We start from the raw sequence: 22,045 nt of genomic DNA, 5'->3' as shown, positions 1-22,045 counted from the left end.
TGGATGGGTTCTACAGTGGAAAGCTTGGCTGGGGTTCTACAGCGGAAGGCTTGGTGAGGTTTTACAGCAAGTGTGTCACTCAGGGCCTTATGTCATGAAGGGACTGGTGCTGTCAGGGGGGGGGAGGGGGGAGGGGGAGGGGGGGGGAGTTGCAGCGCTACAGCAGCGCTTACTACATGTCACAGCCTGTCCTCCTTGTCTCTTCACATCACTGTGACATCCAACATGACAACCCAGCAGCTCTGGGAACCAATATTACACAAATAAGTAAATGCATTCCTAAATGAATAAGGAGACTGGGACAGAGAGAATATATTCATGCTTTGTTTTTTTAATCACTTCATAGAAAAAGTATTTCAGATTTTATTTGAACACAATATACAATATTATACCATACATTGTGTGAAACATTGAATATCCGCCTGCGACGACTGACGCGGTATTGGACAGACATAGAAAACCCCATCTCTCATGCAGATAGTGCTGGGCTGGGCTAAACCGTTTGGACACGACTCGGACCAAAAGCTTGAACATAGATTTTAACAATGTTATACTGACAATTTGAATTTCAAAACTGCTAACAAGTTTGGTCAGAGAAAATAGTTCACATTAGCACAATCAATTACAGAAGATCACATTGTTTCGTAATTCATATCACTATTCACGTTGGTGCTCAGGAAAGGCATTGGAGCATGCTACCAATGTTCCCCCCTGGTTATCTACTGTACTTGACATGAAGTGCGAGGTGTAAAAGGAGACACGTGCTCGTGTCTTCTTCTGCCGTTATGTCCTGCTCTCCTTGAACCAGTCCATCCGAAACCTAATAAGCAATCTGCATTCAAAATGGTTGTGCAGTATGACGGAGAAGCCTGACCGGCGGCCACTACAAGCTGCTGATGGCTGATCAAACCTCGGGTGTTATATAGATCTGATACCAAGCAGTCATACACTAAGCTTCCCCCCGCCTGCCAGAACTGGCCTGTAATCGTTATGGTACAGCGTTATCCAGATCTCTGCAGTGTCACATGTCCTCTCTGATGTCACCGCCAGGCTGAGTATCATATCTCTCTAACTGCTGCTCAGGGCACTCAAACATTGTGCGAATATATATACTCATATATATATGTATATAAAAAAACAAAAAACAAATATATATCATACAGAATATAAAAAGACTCAGACCCAGAGCCTTCTACACATTAGACACCACCACTTCAAGGTAATGCAAGTGCATATAAATTAAAATAGATTTACACTGAACCAGTATTCTTATGTACAGCTTAATAAAGTAATAAATATACTGTTATAAACAGCAAAAGGACCAACTTGAGCTCTAGTGACAAACACTAAGTGGAGTTGTGAGTGACTGGGTAAGGCCAGATGACAAGGACATGCACACACACAGACACACAGACACACACACACACACACTCATCCACGCATACAGACTGTATGCACACGTTTGCCACTTAAGTCTGCTGGAGTGAGGGTAGACAGTAAGGTAGATGAAGTACCTTTGAGTATGTCAGTAAACCAAGAGAGAAAGTGAGAATTTGTGGTGGATGCAAACTAAAGCTCCATGAAAACCAGTCATGGAGTCCAACCAGGATCTACCTAGCAGACTGGAAGGGGGTGTGGTGAATGGGGACCCATCAGGTGCACTGGAGGCGTTTTGGTTTGGTACAGTATCTCTCACAGCCTATCAGTCCCATTATCTGTAGGTACTGTAGGTTTATCCTCCATTTCTTGATTCTCAATAATCGCTCTTCTCTGGGGTTGGGTTTCCTAGAAGATGCTCTACGTACGTGCATAGACTAAAGATTCCATCTACGAGCCAAATCCTGATAAACTCCTGGCCAGGAAACGTGATACAGCTAAAGGGGAGGAGAATACTTCTATTGACGTCAATGAACAAAAGCTGCACTTCAGGTTTTTTTCCACCGCAATGAGGAGGCTGGCCTGATTGTTTTGGGGTCATATTCACAGAGTCCAGGGCTTTGTTATAAAACATATGAATGGGACAGTTTTTTTTTTTTTTAGACTGGCACCAGCCTGGGCAACCTTTTATCATCTAGACGGGCCCTAATTGTAGAGGGGGTTGGGGGTAGTTACATCAGAGCGGGCTGGGGTCAGGATGATTGGGGCTAACAGGATTAATAGGCAGCAGTGAAGCAGAATACTGTACCTCAGAGGAGCTGGAAATAGACTCTCAGCTCGACTGCTGTTGTTTTAATTTGGTTGCCAAGGGCTATTTCTGTTCATTCTACTGACATTTCTTTGGAGTCTTAGAGTTCTCAGGATTTGAACTGTAGTCTGATAAGTTGGTGGGGGGGTCTGGGGTGGTGTGGGGGGGGGGGATCATTCAAGGAGAATGAGGAGAATAATGTAATAATGTAATGTAAAATGTGGAGAAGTTATTATAAAAGATGTTTTTTTGGGAGTGAGCTGCTTTTGTCTACCAATGATCTACAGTGAAGTCTGACACATGGAGGAAGCAACCATCTCTACATTGAATATGAATCATGAATGTGTACATTTGATTTCCATAGAAACAACATACAGTATGTGTAAATTTGTGCTCGTATTTGGAACTTAAAGATGACAAAGATGACAAATGTGAGTCTATCATGGGAGTTGATGTTTCGTCCAAGAATTGTTTGTCTAAGGTTGTTTGGATTTCTTCTATTGCCCAATACAAGGAAGACTGTACTTTTTGTCAGAGATACAAAAGGATTCTGCAACATGAGCTATTAGAAAAAAAAGAACATTTCACGTACATACTAAAGTGTGTTCAATAAATAAAAAAAAAACTATTAAAAAGACAATAGTAAAAAAGGCACACAAAAGTCCTTTGACAAATGGTACAGGAAAAAAGTAAACAGTTTTTCTCTCTCTCTGTACAAACGCGCGTGTGTGTGTGTGTGTCCTTCAGTAGTTCATATGCTACCTCTTGACAACCCATTTCCATAAAAAAGTCTCAAGGTACAAAACGTCTCTCAGTAGTGTCAACATGTCCAATGCCAGTCTGGGAAGAACAACCGTTCCCAAATTGGCCCAAGTTAGTCCTTCATTTCCTCAGTCAACTGCTTGTCCTTCAGGTCTAAATGTTCGCAGCATTTTTCCTGAGAACTCCGTAGCCGCTCCACTGAAACTGTTCTTCTGTCTCCGGCTCCTAACGCAAGTGCAAGGATAGGGGGGGAGGAATACACGCCCCATCTGGGCTCAAACTAAGCCCCCCTGCGGGCTTGTTAAAAAGCACAGCTGCAGGATTTCTCCTCTTTAAAACATGAAACCGCCATGTCGTGGCGAGCCAGGCTGAGGTGGGGGGGCCCTATGTGTCTGTGGGCGAGGCGTCGTGGGTGACGATCTCTATCGACGTGGGCTCCATGGGCTCCTCATGGTCCTGACTGTCAGAGAAGTCCAGCGGGGAGCGCGAGGCTTCACCCAGACTGTCCTCTTCCTCCTCCTCTTCCTCATCACCTTGACTGTGCTCGTCCTTCTCCGTCCCCTCAGAGTCCTCCTCCTCCAGGGTGAGCTCAAACTGGAACTTGTCCCCCCCCTGGCCCCCTCCCCCATGGCCGTCCGGACCCTGGTCGTAGAAGGGGGGGCTGGGGCTCTGGGGGATCATACTCTGGTACCAGTTCCGGTTGTCCTCCAGGGTGTCCAGGATGTCCTGGGCATCAGGGTGCACCAAATCTGCCCACGTCTCCCACAGAGGGTGGACGATATAGTCTATGAAGCCCACCTGGAGAAGGGGAGAAGGAGAGGGTTAGCTATGAGTCAGTGTGTGCATGTGTTTATTTATTCATATGTAATGTAGGTGTGTGTGTGTGTATGTGTGTGTGTGTGTGTGTGTGTGTGTACCTGGCTCTTCTCCACTGAGGCGGTGTGTTTGTCACACATGGGGCTGATCTCCATGCCCCTCTCCCTCTCTCTGTCCCCCTGGTGGAAGAACTCGTCCATGATCCGGTCGGTCCACTGGCGGTACAGCTCCAGAGACTTGGTAGGGTTACTCAGGTCAGCACAGTGAACCATGTTACGCAGCACCTGAAGAGGGGGAAGAGAGAAGGATGCGTTAAAGAGGAGGGAAGATGGAGTGATGGATGGATGGTGGAGTGGAGAGTGGGATGTGAGGTGACCTCGGGGGGGGTGGCTTTCCTAATGATCAATCAGACTGACCCCCTACACACCTGTATTCTGTCTGTGTAGTTGTCCAGCAGCAGTACTCCAGAGCTGGTCACCTTCTTGGTCTCCACCATGGTCTTCAGGTCAGCCAGCAGGCTCATGTGTTTGGACATGTCTGTGGCCAATACCTGGAGAGAGAGAGAGAATCTATCATCAGCCCACTGCACTACATCAAACTACAAAATACCAACATAATACCCATAGACTACATATCCCACATCTTGAATGGCAGACTCACCATGTCGATGACGAGCTTCCGGAGGGACTGTCTCTGTTTCTTGCTCAGGTTCTGAAAGATGTCACAGTTCTCCTCCTGCAGCAGCTTGAAGCCCACAGCCAGGTGATGGTTCTCCAGGACCGACTCATCGTTGTACATGAGGGCCAGCTCAGAGTCTGGGGGAGCAAAAGAGAGACAGAGAGAGAGAGAGAGAGAGAGAGAGAAAGGACTGTCAGTGAAATACATTTCAACCTGGCAATGGTGATCCATAATACAGTGGTATGGTTATGTTACCCTATATAGTCATCAGGGTTGGGGTCAATTCCATTTCAATTCAGGAAGTTCAAGAAATTCCAATTCGAATTCTAAATTCTCCTCTTTCAAAAAGCATTGGGAGGACATTTAGAATTGGAATTTCTTGGAACTTCCTGAATTGAAATGGAATTGTCCCCAATCCTGGTATCCATGTAATACTAGAGGTGTGGGGAGAGACTCACTGGTATTGATGAGGAACTGGTTGGACACTCCAGGGTGGTCCACGTCATGGATGGCTGCGGCAAAGATGGCTGCCAAGATCTCCAGATCGGTGAAGACCGCCTGTGAGGGGAGAAGGAGGGAAAAGGAAGAAAGAGGGGTTAGACAATTCTCAAGAGAACGAAAAAAAGCCCACAGAACAGCCACAAGGAACAGCTAATTCCACCCTACCCACTCTCAATGATTCTCATGGCTCAGACAGTGACTGCTAACAGGCTAGCGCTAGGTAACGTCCAGTAAACACTTATCAGAGACGTCCCAGAGTAGGCTAGCCCTGTTTCTGGCTAGCTGGCTGGCTGGCTGGCTGGCTGGCTGGCTGGCTGGCTGGCTGGCTGGCTGTGAGAGCCAGGCTATAAAACATGATGAACGGCGCTGAGTGTGTGCTGTCTAAAGAGCAGAGCGGTTGGCTGATGACGTGGGCCGGGTCACGCTGCTCGACTTGCGTCAAGGCACAGTTCAACTGTATTTATAGCAGGAGGGGGGAACGGGGCTGTGAGAACGTGCAGGGAAGGAGGAATGAGAGAGAGAGGGGGATGAGGGCGAGAGAGGAAAGAGGGAGGGGTGGGAGAGTAATTATGGTGATGTCTAGAGAGGGTGGGGGGGGGGGGGGTGGATTAGAAACAGGAGGAAGGACGAAGCTCTGAGGCGGCTGGGGTTTGGGGTGATTTAACGGGTGGGGTGTCGGCGTTGCATAGCGGTCGCGGTGACGGTAAGGGCGTAGTGTCGGGTACTTACGTCGAGGGCCGGCGTGGAGAGCAGGATGTGCGTGGACTGGGCTACGTCGGCGGCGTGGAGGCTGTTGTGATAGGCCACGTCCGAGTGGTAGTGGTCCTCCAGGGTCATCATGTATGCCACGAACGTGTCCGTCGGGATCTTAAAGGTCTTCAGTAGATCTCTCTCCTACGGGAGACAAGACAAGATCGGATCAGTCATTCAATCATCATTCGATAGTCGATAGTCATTCGATAACAACACCACCACAAGTGGACAGTATGGCAGGGGAGGCTGGTGGAGGTAGAAATGATCGGAGGACGGGCTCATTGTAATGCACAGGACCTCCACCAGTCTCCACTGGGTCTATGGCCATCCCCTGGTGTATGAATTGGCGTGTGGTCAGAGGTCGGGTCGGGTCGTTACCTGAAAGATGGCGTACATGATGCAGGTGAGGGGCCTGTGGTTGGAGTACTCTGACACGGTGAAGATGTTCAGGCCCCACTTGTTCAGGTCCTCCAGCTCCTTGGAGAGCATCTCCTCCTTGTCCGTCTTCACGCCGAAGCGAGAGATGGAGCTGTTGGAGAGGCTGGGCCCGTGAGACACCTTCTTCACGCCGCTGATCTGAGTCATCAGCTGCTGCTGCTGTTTCTTCTTCTTCTCCCGCGACTTGTTGGGAGTCGGAGACGAGATCTCCACGTCGTTCGGTTTTTCTGCGGAGGGAGAGGTAGAGAGAAGGGGGAGAGAGAGGGAGAGAGTTAGATTACCATTCATTACTTGTCCCTGACACAGCGAAGTCTCTCTGTTTTCAATTTCCGGACTTTAACAATGAGCTCCGACTGTGATGTGTAAGACTTTGTACCCAGGTGTGTGTGAGACTGCCAGATGCACCTGCGTCAGCTCGCACGGGAGAATAGACTCATTCACTCATGGCTCTCTCTCTCCCTAAATCTCCTGCTGTTTCTCTCTCTCTGTCCATCCCCCCTCCCTCCCCTCCCCCTCTCTCCCTCTCTCTTTCACAGCGGTCCTTTCAGTCTTTCACAGCAGGTGGTTCTCATCTCTCCTCCTGTTCTCCTACTCTGAAAGGTCAGCCATTGACAGGCCCGGAGGGAGAGAGGGAGAGAGGGAGAGAAGGAGAGCCCCATAGAGAAAAAGGGTGGCACTGCCCAGAATGAACACAACACACACACACACACACACACACATCTAGATGTCTTGCTAGTAGATCCCACTGATCAGCGAAGCCTCAGCTCAGCGCTCTACCATCAGCCTGCCTCCTCCGCAGAGGGTTATTCAATTACCGCTCTCTCTCTCTCTCTCTCCCTCTCTCTCCCTCTCTCCTTCAGCCGTAATTGAGGACGGGCGATTAAGCACGCTCTAACATGTGCTGCGTAGGAAATGAGGGGAGAGCAATAAACTGGCCTGTTATTCATTATGGCCATCATTATCATCATCACACACACTGCCACACACACACACACACACACACACACACACCACCAACGAGACAGGGTCTGGTGTCTAGTCAGACACGCCACCGATCCCTCTCTCTCTTTCTCCCACGATTCCCAAATGATTCCTTTCTACCATTCCCGAACACACAACGAGTTTGAATTCCCAGCATGGGAATGCTTCCCATCTCGTCTGGTTTGACATGTGCCTTCTGCACTGACTTGTTCTGCCGAATCTACACTTTTGTTGCAGGTGTCAGACGGTCACATGTCTGTCTGTCTGTCTGTCTGTCTATCCCTCCGTTCTTCCTCTCATCCCCCTCTCCTTTCTTCTCGTCACGTTTATTCCGTCTGAATAATCACCTCCCGCCCGCTCCATATGCTCCCAGTGAGAGCCAGATGCGGGGGAGGGAGAGAGAGACAGAGAGAAAGAAAGAGAGAGAGAGAGCGAGATAGAGAGAGAGGGAGGGAGAGAGAGAGAGCAAGAGATGAGGGAGAGAGCAAGCGAGAAACGGGGATTTGAGGGTTTTTTAGTTCCCTTCATGAGTTACCCTGTCGTCCTGGTAACGGTAGAGATCCAATCAGATCATTATGGGATGGATGAGTGTAGCGGGCAGCTGTGAGAGTTAACTGCTGCACTTGATTGGCTAACACACATACACACGCCACCATCCCCCAGTCCCTCAGCCTAATATGATGCATTCATTTCTGATGATGCTGATGAAGGGATAAACCAGGGGTTTGACAAGGGATTACACACTGACCTCAACCGCAAAACAACATCAATGGTCAATGGTGTGTGTGTGTGTGTGTGTGTGTGTGTGTGTGTGTGTGTGTGTGTGTGTGTGTGTGTGTGTGTGTGTCTGTGTGTTGTATGGGGAGAGAGAACGATAAGTGTGCTTTCACAGAGGAAAATGAATAATCCCAGCCCAGGGTTTGGTTCAGGCTAGGACAACTGGCCAGCTGCCTGTTTCTCCTAATGGCTTTCTAAGGTCCCGTGTGAATGGTGAACCAGCCTGCTCCCACTCCCACTCCCACTCCAGCCCACAGGGGACCACACACTAAGAGATTCCTGTGCCTCTGCAGTGCCTTCCCTTCCTCAGCCAGGGAAAGATGGAAAAAGGGGGGGATGAGGAGGAGGAGAGGAAGGAGGGGGTAGGAGAGGAGGGAGCGGGTAGGAGATGTCTCCACTGAGTGAGATACACCAACTAAGGGATGAGTCACTGAAGCGTCTGCTCAGCTTTCTGAGAGGGGCTTCCTCCAGCGCACCTCTACCGCAGGCAGACCCCCCCCCCCCCCCTCTCTCTCTCTCCCCCCCTCCCCCCTCTCTCTCTCCCTCCATCTCCCCCCTCCCATCCCATTCTGTCTCCAGTCGTTCCTCTCGGTAAGAGGATCCTGCGTAGGAGAATCCACCGAGGACCAGATAGGACCGGATTCGGAGCGCATACATACGCAGATGTACGAAGCTCCGGGGGTCCGGTCCACGCTGTCTGTCTGTCCCTGTCTGTCTGTCTGTCTGTCCCTCTCTGTCTGTCTGTCTGTTCCATCTGTCTGTCTGTCCCTATCTGTCTGTCTGTCTGTTCCATCTGTCTGTCTGTCCCTCTCTGTCTGTCTGTTTGTCTGTCCCACCTGTCTGTCTGTCCCATCTGTCTCTATCCTCGATATCGACAGCCCTCCCTCTCTCTCTCCCTCTCTCCCTCCCTCCCTCCCTCCCTCCCTCTCTCCACTGACTCTGATGCCGACTAACAAGCTCACCTGTCAATCAAACCAAGGCAGAGGCACGTCACATAAAAGTGTGCAGCAGCCATTTTAACTATCTGACCGTTTCCTATCAGGTTGTGTTTTTAATGAGCATGTTGACAGACCAGCTCTGCGTCATATCAACATAAGCCAAGCTAATGGCGCAGCAGTGTTCTACAGTACACTACACCCCCGCAGTAAACCAGCCAGAGCCAGCTCAGCCAAAATGGAGGCTTTGCATGTGGATACACAGCACATACGCACTGCAGTATGGTACACACTGTGTGCGTGGGCGTGTGTCTGTGCATGTGTGTGTGTATATATGTGATGTGTGTGTGCGCTAGAAAGTATCTATATCTTTCTAAGTGTTTATGACCATGAGTGACCCGGCAAATGTATACATATTTTGAGAATTTTCCCAGGCTGTGTGTGTGTGTGTGTGTGTGTGTTTAACTGTGTGTGTGCGTGTGTGTGTGCGTGCGTGTGCTTGTGCATGTGTGTGTGCGTGTGTCTGTGTGTGCATGCGTGTGTGTGTGTGTGTGTGTGTGTGTGTGTGTGTGTGAGAGCTGAATTTACCTAGGAAGGTGTTGGAGATGAACTCGGACACCTGGTTGCCGGAGCGACTCATCTCTGATAGGTGTGTCAGCTCCCGATTCAACATTCTCTTGAACTGGAAAAAAGAGGGAAAGACAGGAATATGGTCAGTATCCGGACGGAAAAAACCTGGGAGAGATGACGGAGCAGGAATCCATGGAAAAACAGCGTCACCGCTGCTCATACTCATGCTTTAATCATATTGTTGACATTTTAAAATTCCAAACATCCCTAAACATAACACACAATCTGAGTAGTGATATGGAAATACATAATTCATAGTTTTATCATATCAATGTGCAAAAAAACGAAACCCCTGTAGAATCATATAACGTACGCAGTCTGGCCATTTTCACATTTCTATTTTACAGCTCATATGGCAGGAGGGGAATCCTATAGGCAGGAGAAGCATGCAGACAACCAGGCAGGGGGTGCATGGCGCTCAGGGGAGACACAAACACTGCAGCAGCTTCTGTCTGTATACGCCAGAGACAGAGGCAAGATGGAGTCTCAGCCTGTCAGTAACACACACCATCTCTATCTGTCAGACCACCCAGGACCACCCAGGACCACACCGCCTCTACACCACGGCACCAACCCACCACACACGCACAGCTCTACCCAGGTCAGATACCCCCTAAAACATGACCACAATACCCTAAAACATGACCACAATACCCTAAAACATGACCACAATACCTTTAAACATGACCACAATACCCTTAAACATGACCACAATACCCTTAAACATGACCACAATACCCTAAAACATGACCACAGTACTAAAAAAAAAGCTCTTATTTGAGCAGTGCCCCCCAGCCAAAACACTTAAGACACACACTCATCTACATAGGTAGACATGCATCCTAATGGAACACCCCCCCCCCCCCCGGAGAACCGATGCTAAGTGAGCGGTAGCATACACACCTTAATGTAACCCCAAGACACAGACAGCAGGTAGTTAGCTTCAGGCATTTTGGACCCCGTTGTTTCCTCCCTACAGAGAGCCAGCAGCAGAAGCGCTATAATCCACCGCGGTCAGCAAACAACAAGAGAGAGGCAGATGAGTGGGATTCCTTTAGCGCAAAGAAAATCCCCCTCTTCTCTCCTCTTCTCTGTCTCCCTTTCTCACTCTCTGTCTGTCTCTCTCTCTCTCTCTCTCTGTCTGTCTTTCTCTCCTGTTCTCTGTCTTAACGGCTAAGCGAACAGCCCAGGGACAGATCACGCTCCCTCTCAGTGCAGGGCCAGCTCAGGGTCTCCATGGCTATAGCTGTTGGAAGGAGGAGGGGAGGGGAGGCAGGCAGGGTGCTGTAAGCCAGGGTTCGGGAGCTCCGTGCTGGGTAGGGAGATCCACCGAGCTGGGCTGCAGCTGGAGCTATGGAGCTGGAGCTGAGAGGGGGCTCTGAGCACGGATGAATAATGGAGGAGGAGGGGGACGAGGGGAGGAGGGAGGGAGGGAGGGAGGGACGCTGTGATGGAGAGAAGAGTAGGAGGAGAGGAAGGAAAAAAAAAGAAAAGCGTTGCGATGCTCATCTGACTGGAGGGGGGGATCCTCCTCTGTATTAGTCTCGCACCACTGCTCACTGCTGCAGCTCTCTCTCTCTCTCCTCTCCCCCTTTCCTCTCTGTCTGCCCCCCCCCCCCTAGTCTGCCAGCCCCAGCAACACGCTCCACACAGCACACATGATTTGACAGAAAGTGGAGGGGGGAGCCCCCAGCACAGCACAGCTCAGCTCAGCTCAGAACAGCTCAGCTATGTGTGTGTGTGTGGGAGGAGGGGGGGTGGGGGGGAGGGGTGGGATACAGAGGATTCAGGATGCCCTCCTCTCCTCCTCCTCCTCCCCTCTTCCTTTCCTCTCCTCTCCTCCGCCATTGCAGATATCCCATTTCATCCCTCCTCCCTTACCAGGGAATGCCTCTTTTTATCTGAAAGGCGGAAGACCCCGGGACCAGTGGCTGCTGTTTCAGCCATTTTCTATGAGGCTCTGGTGAGGGAGGCGGGCTGTTGCTGTACCCCCCCGTGCAAGTAATGGTGCAAATGAATACCGAGCACGTGTTTAAACATGAGGACGGATCTAACCCCCTTTGATCACATCTCTCTGTCTCTCTCTGTCTCTCCTTCTCTCTCTCTGTTTTGCTGACTTCTCAGCAGGGTCAGTGTGGCTGTTCATTATCCACAGACCATAATAACATGGAAGGTTGTCTGGGGTGTTTGCGCAAAGGCTATTTTTACACCCCTGGCGAGAGAACGAGAGAGAAAAAAACAAAGCAGAGAGAGAGAGAGAGAAAAAAAAGAGAGATGGTGGATAATTGCATTTTTTTTTATTTATTTTTTTTACCAATTTGGGTGACATCACCCACCGACTCTCTCCCCGCTCCTCTCTGTGTACCGCCAATTACCAGAAAAGCCCAACGCCATGGCAACAGCGTCACATGACCGGCGCGGAGGCAGGCGGGTGCCTGGCGGGTGTTTCAGCGTGAGGTTTCCCCCTCCGAAAGAATGCCAGAGCCGTCACGAGGACACACCACTGCTCACTGCTGACTGAAAATCACTAGACCTTTCTCTCTCTCTCTCTCTGCCTCCCTTCCTCCCTCCATCCCTCACTCTCTGCCACTTACATGTCAATTTCTCTCCCTGCTGCCACTTGCAAACACGGTCATTAATCTTCATGTCTCGCCAGTGGCTCCGAATCAATGATCTGCCCTTGGAACAGGTGTAAACACTACAGCAGAACACACACACACACACACACACACACACACACACACACACACACACACACACACACACACACTGTACCGTCCAACTGTCTCATCAACACATTTCTATGCACACACAATTCTTGATGTGTGTGTTGGTTCATTTTCCAGAACCAATATCTAGGGCTGAGGAAGCTTCATAATCAGAATAATATGAATCGAGTTCTTCCGTACCTAACGAACTAAGAATTTCAAGTCATCAACAATCATCCCATCCCAGTTGAGAGGTTGAGAGGACACTTCAGGGCGTGAGAGAGTTTGTCTTGTATAACTCATCTCATCTGCATCGTGTGTGGATGGTGGTGAAACGCTCTCCTACGAGAGCTCCCATCTCAAGGAAGCGGAAAACAAAACTTTCCCAAGAGCCTTCGATCGGAAGGCATACGTGTTTGGAATGATGAGGGGGAGATCAAAGCTCCGCTGAGAAGATGCAGGATTATCCTCCCACTGCAGAGAGAGACGGAGAGAGAGAGAGGGAGCGGGAGGGAGGGAGGGAGGGATAGACAAAAGGAGGAGAAGAATCCCTCTTTATATAATACTTTGCTGCATAAGAAATAAGAGACAAATAGCAGCGAGGGATGTCTGCAATGTGCTGGGGAGAGGAGCTACGGCACAGAAGCCCTCAGATACACACACACACACACACACACACACACACACACACACACACACACACACACACACACACACACACACACACACACACACACACACACACACACACACACACACACACACACACACACACACACACTGAACTAAGCCCCCCCGCCCCAAGCTCTTAACTTAACAACAACAACACTCACTTCTCATCAGCACTCAAACCCATCCACACACAGCATCTGTGTGTCACATCTCTGTCCCACACAAACGTACGCACGCCACTCTCACACACACACACACACACACACACACACACACACACACACACACACACACACGCCTGCCCATGCATGTATGTGTGCTGCAGTAGCCCTGTGTCTTCCCTTCCTCCCCTCCTCCTCCCTCATCCCACTCTCCCTCCCTCCTCTCTCTCTCAGTGTTGATGTGTTTAGGGATCCCCCACCACCAGCGCCCAGCCTTAATGAAGGTCTGAGAGCTCAGTGAGGGAGAGTTAATATTTGATGAGAGCTGATGCTTCATTCAGATAATATGGGAGCGGAAAAGGGAGCCTCTTTAGCTCCTGCTGAGAGCCTGACACTGGATCCCACCGCGAGAGAATGGACTCTGATAGCCCTGTAGGAAGCTCTCTCTCTCTCTCTCTCCTCTCTCTCTCTCTCTCGACTCTGTAACCTTTCTCTCTCCACTGTCGCCTTCATTCTTCATCTCTCTCTCTGTTCTCCCCCTTCTCCCCCCCCCCCTCCCCTCTCTCTCTCTCTCTCGGAGAGCAGTTGCTGCAGGGGGTTCAGCAGAGCGGCTCCGCTGCTGTGCTTCCCAGGAGGCTGTGCAGTGGAGGTGAATGGCGATGGCATTTCATTGTGAAAAAAAAAGAGAAGAAGTCTCTCCATTCAGAGATGATTCCATAGGACAGGACACAGTGGAGGGCAGGCAGTCAGGCAGACAGGCAGACAGACAAGCAGGCAGGCAGGCAGGCAGTCTTTAAGCCCACACACTGACTGATTCTCATTAATACTGGAGACCTGGAAACACTGCACCTCCCATACCCCATCATTGTCTTCTGATATCATTCAGCTTTCAGCCACTAGTGGGCGCTGAACACACTTCAAGCCCTACTCCAGCCCACTGCTTCAAACTAAACCAACTACACTTCTCAGCCCTTCTCATCAGTGTTCAGTGGACACGGTGGATCATCTGAGAGCCAGAAACTGAAACAAGAACAATATGACTCCTCGTCAACATGAGCCGAAAACTTGACATTTATGGAACGTTCCAGTGTATTGATTTAGGCAGAACACTTTCATTGCTTCAGTGCCAGGAAATGTTATCTGATTGCATTGGATTCCCCCTGCCTGGCCAAACAGATGACGCAGAGTGATTGCACACAGGCTATGGGGGTAATATAGAGGGTGACATAACTTTCCCAGGGAAAAGGGAACCAGTTGACACAGAACGAGAGAGAGAAAGAGAGAGAGAGAGAGAGATAGAGAGAGAGATAAAGAGAAAGAGAGAGATAGAGAGATAAAGAGAAAGAGAGAGATAGAGAGATAAAGAGAAAGAGAGAGAGAGAGATAAAGAGAAAGAGAGAGAGATAGAGAGATAAAGAGAAAGAGAGAGAGAGTACAACCCTGAGAGTCCGGATCCACCCTACCCCTCACTTCCTCTGACTCAGTCACGCCTGGCTCACAGCACTGCTGCTACTGGGTGTGCGTGTGTGTTTGTGCGTGCTTGTGTGTGCATGCATATGTGTGTGTGGTGTGTGTGTGTGTGTGTGTGTGTGTTTGCGCATGCATGTGTGCATAGGTACAGTATACCATCATGAGCCCAAAAATGACAGAGAGAGAGAGAGAGAGAGAGAGAGAGAGAGAGAACGAAAGAGTGAGGGATAGAGAAACATTGAGCAACAAAGACTGAGAAACCGCAAGAAAAAAAAAAAAGAGAGAGAGAGAGAGAACAATAAAGAAAGAAAGAAAGACACATAAGTAAGGGCAAATTACTCAATGCACACATCTGACACTTCTCTGAGCTGAGTATTTCATTTCCAGTCATCTGTGCCTGTCAGAAACTCTCAGAGGTCAGATGTGGTGAGCAGCTCTGCTACAGATCAATCAGCCACGCTGCACAAACACACTGGTTTAACCTTTAGGTGTTAAACAACACCTCAGAGTGGTGTTGACTCTTACGCATGCCACGAAACAGCCACAGAAACACAACACAGAAATCGACAGGATTCTCACAGTTCACAACCACAGAAACACACGGCCTCCGAAATACACAGCAGGAATAACAGCCGAAAACATCTGAATTCAAACAATGATCACGTGTTTTTTTTTTGTGGTTATGTTTCTGTAAGACCTCTTTTGTTGGGGGTATTACGAGGACTTGGAGATATTCCAACTGGTCAAAGTCTAGATCCAAATTCATAATCAAACCAAACAACGTGTGTTGATGATAAAATACAGCACACAGGCATTGCCCTGCACTCCTTGGATGAGCTGTGTGTGTGTGTGTGTGTGTGTGTGTGTGTGGGAGAAGATCTCCAGCGATGGAGAAGATGTCTGGACCGGGAGGGCTTGGCTGCACGGCATGGACACTCTCCCTATTACCTCACGCTGTTTTGACTTTCGATCCCCCTCAGAGATAACACAGAAAGAAAAACAACCTCGCTCTGTCGTTCATACGCCTGTTCTCTCTTTTCACACGTCTTTCTCACCCACCATCCGTTCCACAGAAAAGGAAGCAACAACGACGTAACCACTACACGTCAATAACATGGAACAGCTGAATGAAACCTCATACAAACTTTCAAAACTCTCGAAAAACTCCCAAAACTTTAGAAAACAATTCCACTCGGCGAGACGTTTTAGCTAACTTGTTAACTCTAGTCATAATACAGAAAGGCAACTGGAGGATAGTTAAGCCCATGTGCAGGGCATTAGCGACCAGCGCTACACAGAGAAAAGCATCTCGCTCCTGCAGCTTTGACCAGAGCAGGACTCTGTTGCATACCTCCCAGGCAAGACAAAGGACCTGCATTGCAGTACATTCAATCACACTGATGATGATATTCATATATTACAATGGAAGCCAAAATACGCAGCCCTATGAAGACTTCCAGACAAACAAAGCACCTTTTCTTTTTTAAAAAAAAACCAATTCCAGCTTAATTATTAACGGATAGCAGCAAGCAGTGCCTAAATCATGAGTGAACTAACTTTGGCAAACTCAGAAGCAACTGCGTACAGTACAACAACGTGAGGAAAAAAACATGAGAGAATAAAATAACTTTCTAAAAAACTCTTGTGAAAAGCTTTTAAATCGATAACGCAGCGTGACCATCCATCTCAAGACTCTGAGAACCTCACCTTTCTCCAGCCGTTCAGTTTCCCTAGCTTTCTCTCTTTCTTGTCGAAGCAGCAGGCTCCCATCTTGGTGCGAGCGGTTCGGGCTAAGTCCTGTAAAGTGTCGGAGCTGCGGCTGCAGCAGCTGTATGTACTGACAGAGTGAGTAAGGGCCAAGCCTCGACTCTGACGTGGGGAGGTTGGGAAACGCGATAGCTTCACTGACTCACATTGAGCTGTGATCTCTGACTACACGCAGCGCCTGACTGAGTGTGTGAGTGTGTGTGTGTGTTTGAGTGTGTGAGTGTGTGTGTGTGTGTGTGTGTGTGTGTGTGTGTGTGTGTGTGTGTGTGAGTGTGTGTGTGACTTCTGCCCGACGCACACACCCCCTCTGTGTTGGTTCCGCCTCCCTCACCCTGACACTGTGTTGCCAGCTCCCTACCCCAGTCGCTCCCCAAGCAGCATGGGGCAGACATGGCTCTCACTGTCAATAACATGACCGCTTTGATCATTCCACTATGACTCAGACCTCTCCTGATGGAAGTCTAAAACACTGGACTTCCGGAAAAAGCGCTTACAAAAGACAAGGACGGCTAGCCTAGTTTTCTCTTTTCTGACCCTGTTCAAACTCAAATCTAGGTGAAGAGATTCACAGCCCCCCGGGGGGGGGGGGGGGGGGGGGGGGGGAGAACAGGAGAACTTTGAATTGTCCGTGACACCTACGGGACGAGTCTGAACGCGACCACATCACTGACGTAGACACTCAGACCTCGGTGGGAAAGTTCAACACACTTCACCTTGGGCGTAAGTAGCTAGAATCACCGTTAAATGACACGCTTTAGAAGGTCACCTCTTTTTTTTGACTGGAACACAGGTTTCAAATGGCGTCAGAGGGTTGAATATTAGTCTCTGGAACCTTAAAGCCGAGTCATAGTCTGAAAACCGTTATGTAGGTTTGGATTCTGTTTATGACAGTGGATGGGCTGTCAGGGTTGGTCTCACGGTGAGACTGAAGGTTGTGTAACACTGTACAGTGTACAGTAGAAATAAGGCAAGGAGACCATCGTTAAAGATGGTGCTGGGAAACACACACACACACACACACACACACACACACACACACACACACACACACATGCATGCATGCAGACACACATACACATGTGCAAAGGGGCACACATACACACACACACACACACACACACACACACACACACACACACACTTCTTCCATCCGGACCAAGCCAGGTGTCAGGTTGTGGTCGAAACTGTCTAATCTCAATTTCGAACAAATTTTCAGACCAACCAAACTCAAAGATGAAACAGGTCAGTGGGGTATTCACACACACGCGTGCATGCGCACGCACGCACACACTCACACACACGCACGCACGCACACACACACACACAGATGCAAACAGACCAATGGGAGGCCCAACTCACCATATCCTCTCCCCCTAGTGTGTGTAGGACAAAGGGTCTCTGGTCCATGACAGGTATGTTATCTCTCATCACAATGACTGAACAGGGAGCAGAACAGAGCCAGTCCTGCCTTAAAGGACATCAGCACCACAGGGAGATCCCTGACAGGGACTGGGACAACACTGTCTGAGTCAGCATGGATCAGTGGCATGTACGTCAGTCATATCAGCCAAGCATTCAGTCCTCCCATCACCCATCACTGACTGTGCCAGCCTCCTTCTCTGGCGGCGTGACTGTTTGTTTATGTGACTGTGTGTCTGTGTGTCTGTTTGTCTGTGTGTCTGTGTGTCTGTGTGTCTGTGTGTATGTGTGTATGTGTGTATGTGTGTATGTGTGTCTGTGTGACTGTGTGACTCTTGATTTCTCTGTTTACATATAATCTCCTATTTCCCTGAGCAGAGAGGAGGGAATACCCATGCCGTCTGTCTGTCTGTCTGTCTGTCTGTCTGTCTGTCTGTCTGTCTGTCTGTCTGTCTGTTTGCCTGTCTGTGTGTGTGTGTGTGTGTGTGTGTGTGTGTGTTTACCTCATTGGCTCTGTGACTCAGTTTCAATGTCCGTCTGGCTATCCCTGTGGAGTGTGTGTGTGCGTGAGTGTGAGTGTGTGTGTGTGTGTGTGTGCGTGCGTGAGGATGAGTGTGAGGATGAGTGTGAGTGTGTGTGTGCGTGAGTGAGTTCCTCCATTGTTGCTTGGGGAAAGTCCCCTGTGTCCTGCACGTGTCCTGATGACGACACCAATGGGAGAAATAAACAGGACCATTAACCCTGTCCCAAAGCATGATGGGAGCTCTATTGTAGTCTGCAGCGGGGGATTCAGGAAGGAGACAGGAAGAAAGAGTCACACAGCCGAAGGGTCCTCAGCATCCCTGCTCCGCACACACACACACACACACACACACACACACACACACACACACACACACACACACACACACACACACGTTCTGACTCTCTTCCCCTCATGTTTATTGTGCTGACCCAGTGCAGGATCCCTGCCTTCCTGTTGTGCAGATTTGAGGAAAGTAATGAGCTTATCCCCTGTTTCTCTGACAACAACAGACTTATCCAAACATTGGCTTCTCCTGCTGCACTCAACACCACAGACCTGACACATGCACGTGTGTGTGTGTGTGTGTGTGTGTGCGTGTGTGAGCGTGTGTGCATGTGTGCAGGTGAGCGTGTATGTCTAAACATCCTACACATCCGTCACATACAGTACAGCAGAGTCGAGGACATGCAGTACACAGTACACAGTACACAGGTTGCTGAGCAGCCAACCACCAGGAGCAGAGACACACAGTACAGCAGGACAGACATGAAGAGACCTGCCAGTCCTCACTACCTACAGTCCTCTGCTGTACCGTTCCTCACCGTTCACAGGCAGGCAGGAACGCAGCCCAGCAGAGAGGAGAGGAGAAGAGGAGGCAGGCTTCTCTCTCTCTCTCTCTCTCTCTCTCTCTCACTCACTGCAGACCCGAGAGCTGCCCCTCACCGACACACATACAATGTCAATGTCGAGGGTTTTTTTACTTGGAACAGCAGTGAACGTACAAAAACAAACAACAGCGGCTTCCATAAAAGGAGACGTGTTCAAGGAGAAGTGACAAAACGAACGAACGTGGGAAGGGGAGCCCTCCCTTACAAGCACACTCTGTGAGGGACCTTGAGATTTACGACCCAGCTCTCTCTCCCCCCTTAACCCCGGCAGCAGCGACGGGTGTAGACCGTCAGTCTGGAGAGGACTAACAGGACTCAAGGGGCCAGTTTTCCCCCCAGACACAGGTTAATCGTAGTCTTGGACTAAATCACTTTCTCAATAGAAAATCCCCATCCAAACATGCCATTTTAGTCTAGGATTAAGCTTCATGTATGTCCCGATGTATGACCAGCCCTGGGGGGGAGGCCGGGGGGGGGGGGGGGGGGGAGTCGAGGAGGTGAACGTCTTACCTTGTTGGAGGCCATGTCGCTGACGGAGCGGTAGGTCTGGATGGTCTCCAGCTGGTCCAGACACCAGTCCAGCTCCTCCATGGTCTCCATGGCCAGCTTCTGGTATGACTCGTCTGTGAACAGGCACACAGACACGTAGTCAGGGCAGGGGCAGGAGCAGGAGCAGGGAGGGCAGGGGCAGGAGCAGGGAGGGCAGGAGCAGGGAGGGCAGGGGGGCGGCGGCTGCATGGCGGCCGGGGGCGGCACAGGGGGCACGCGGCCGCTGCGCTCCTTCATCATGGGTGAGGGTGAGGGGGAAGCTATCGCTAACGCGCGGCGAGAGGGAATGAAGCGGGACTCCACACACAGCTGCACTCTCTCACTCACACACACACACACGCACACACACACACACACATACACACACTCACTCACTCTAAGGTGTTTTTTTTCTGCTCCTCTCTCTTCGCTCTACTCTTTCTCTCTCCCCCCTCCCTCTTTCTCTCTCGTTTCCTCACTGATACACACACTGCGCCCCCCCCACACACACACATCATTTACATAAACTCAGCCCCCAGCACAGGAAACCGGACCCCTCTCTCTCCGTCAGAGGGAGAAAACAGACACCTCCTCATCTCCTTTACTGCACACACACACACACGTGCGCGCGCAGACACACAGACACACAGACAGCATAAAAGCACATTTAACTGCTCGCTCTGGTGTTAAGGCTGAACACATCTACAGTCCTTGGATTTCTGTAACAAGCTGTAACCTATATATCTATATACCTATACTGATTATCTGAACATTGACAACCCACACCCTCCCTAAACATACCACAACTCTGAGAAGGTAATGAGATCACTACAGCATCCTGCAGCCAACATCCCCAGACGCACCATCAACACTGGGTTACCTCTTTGCACACTGCAGTGTTGTGTGACTGAGCTTCCTAAACATCACATCCTTTAATACAGTGCAGATACCAGACGTAGGTAGGCTACATTGACTCAACAGCCCACAGTAACACATCCACGTCCAACTGAGTCAGTGCTGGGAGACGTAGGCTGTGGGGGAGAGAGGAGGAGGAGGAGGGGGGGGGGGGGGGGGGGGGGGGTTGGGGTCGGAAGGAGAAGGGGAGGTGGAGAGATGGGAGTGTTGGGGTTGGAAGGAGGGGGGGGGGGGGGGCGGGGGGGTTGGATCATTGCCCTCTCCCAGACCCAGACAGGCCAGCCCTTGTGCTGCCAGCTCTGTGTTCGGCTGTGTGTTCTGGGTCTCCTAGCTGCAGCACAACACTGCAGCCGGCCTGCGGTGGCCGCGACCTTAACGTGGCCGCGTAGAATGTTCCCCGGCGCTCTGATCTCCCCACCTTCAAAGAACGCGGCGTGTTTGCTCTCCCAAACATGAGAGAGACGCGGCATTCCACCCGCCCCCCCCTCCCCTGCCTCCCGCCCTCCGCCCCCGCTCTCCCCTGCTACAGGAGAGAGACTCAGGCCTCCAGGCTGTTTGCAAACTCAATCAAACCCTTCCCCTGGAAACGCAAGGGTTGGGAATGGGGATGGGGCTGGACTAAACCCTGGAGCAGAGTGGAGTCCTGTTCTGGAAGGGTAGTGGTCTCTGATACCTCAATGTTTCTCCACACTCACTATATAGGCTAGATCTAGACATACACTAACATACAGATGATCCACATAGATAACACAAGCATTATTTCTGTGGTTGTTGATAGAGTCTAAGTCTAGTGTACTTGACCTGTTACATGCTCTCTGTTTGTGAAGAGGTGCTACACAAATAAAATACATTATTATTACTGGTCTACCAGCTTTCTTTCTATCATATACAGTGCCTTGCCCTTAGCAACTTAGCATACTGTGTGTGTGTGTGTGTGTGTGTGTGTGTGTATGACACTGTACAGTCTAACTACTGTACCTTCACTAGTAATCCCCAATGACCCACTAAGATAGCAGAAACATTATTCCTATGGTCATTCAAAGAGTCAGTCAAGGGTACTAGCCTCAGATTTATTTATGTTCAGTAGTACAGCGATTCACCACCTCCACTGACCAGCCATCCAGCCAGCCAGCCATACAGCAAGTTTCTCAAAACTAAGCAAAATCACTAACAAAGTGTCTACAACATGCCATTTACATAACAAATATAGATCTGGTTCCAAAAACCCAATCCCATCCTTTAGTCCTCTCCATTCCTCACAGTCCCACTTCCCTGGCTTATATCAGAGAGCCAAGGTGAAGGCCAATCTCAATCAGGGGCTTAATCTGTTATGGGTCTGGGTCTGGGTCTGGATCTGGGTCTGGATCTGGGTCTGGATCTGGGTCTGGGTCTGGGTCTGGGGATGCCATGGGACAGACAGCCCAAATGGTGGAAGATTTCATCACGGGTAAACACGCTTAGGAAGCTGACTAAGGCATGACGGTGTACACAACACGGCTTAACACATGACCATCACACTGAGCAGAGAGAGATGAG

General features: G+C 50.0%; 1 protein-coding gene across 2 annotated transcripts in view; it reads right to left on the bottom strand.

The window, feature by feature from the left end:
* Positions 1 to 1,104: 1,104 nt before the first annotated feature.
* pde4ba (phosphodiesterase 4B, cAMP-specific a) overlaps positions 1,105 to 22,045 on the bottom strand; it is a 52,638-nt gene continuing 31,697 nt past the window's right edge. The window contains exons 6-14 of one of the 2 annotated variants that reach the window (XM_083670948.1): positions 19,577 to 19,689; positions 9,415 to 9,508; positions 6,074 to 6,360; positions 5,672 to 5,836; positions 4,900 to 4,999; positions 4,424 to 4,578; positions 4,191 to 4,313; positions 3,865 to 4,047; positions 1,105 to 3,745 (exon numbers count right to left, since the gene is read on the bottom strand). In XM_083670948.1, coding sequence (XP_083527074.1) covers positions 3,332 to 3,745; positions 3,865 to 4,047; positions 4,191 to 4,313; positions 4,424 to 4,578; positions 4,900 to 4,999; positions 5,672 to 5,836; positions 6,074 to 6,360; positions 9,415 to 9,508; positions 19,577 to 19,689 — 1,634 coding nt within the window. In that variant the 3' untranslated portion in view covers positions 1,105 to 3,331. Of the gene's footprint in view, positions 3,746 to 3,864; positions 4,048 to 4,190; positions 4,314 to 4,423; positions 4,579 to 4,899; positions 5,000 to 5,671; positions 5,837 to 6,073; positions 6,361 to 9,414; positions 9,509 to 16,174; positions 16,417 to 19,576; positions 19,690 to 22,045 lie in introns of those variants that run through there. The other variant, XM_083670949.1, reaches the window with a different exon arrangement.

Source organism: Argentina silus (genome assembly GCF_951799395.1).
Source record: "Argentina silus genome assembly, chromosome: 6".
NCBI classification, from domain to species: Eukaryota; Metazoa; Chordata; class Actinopteri; order Argentiniformes; family Argentinidae; genus Argentina; species Argentina silus.
This window is presented reverse-complemented; position numbering and strand designations above follow the sequence as displayed.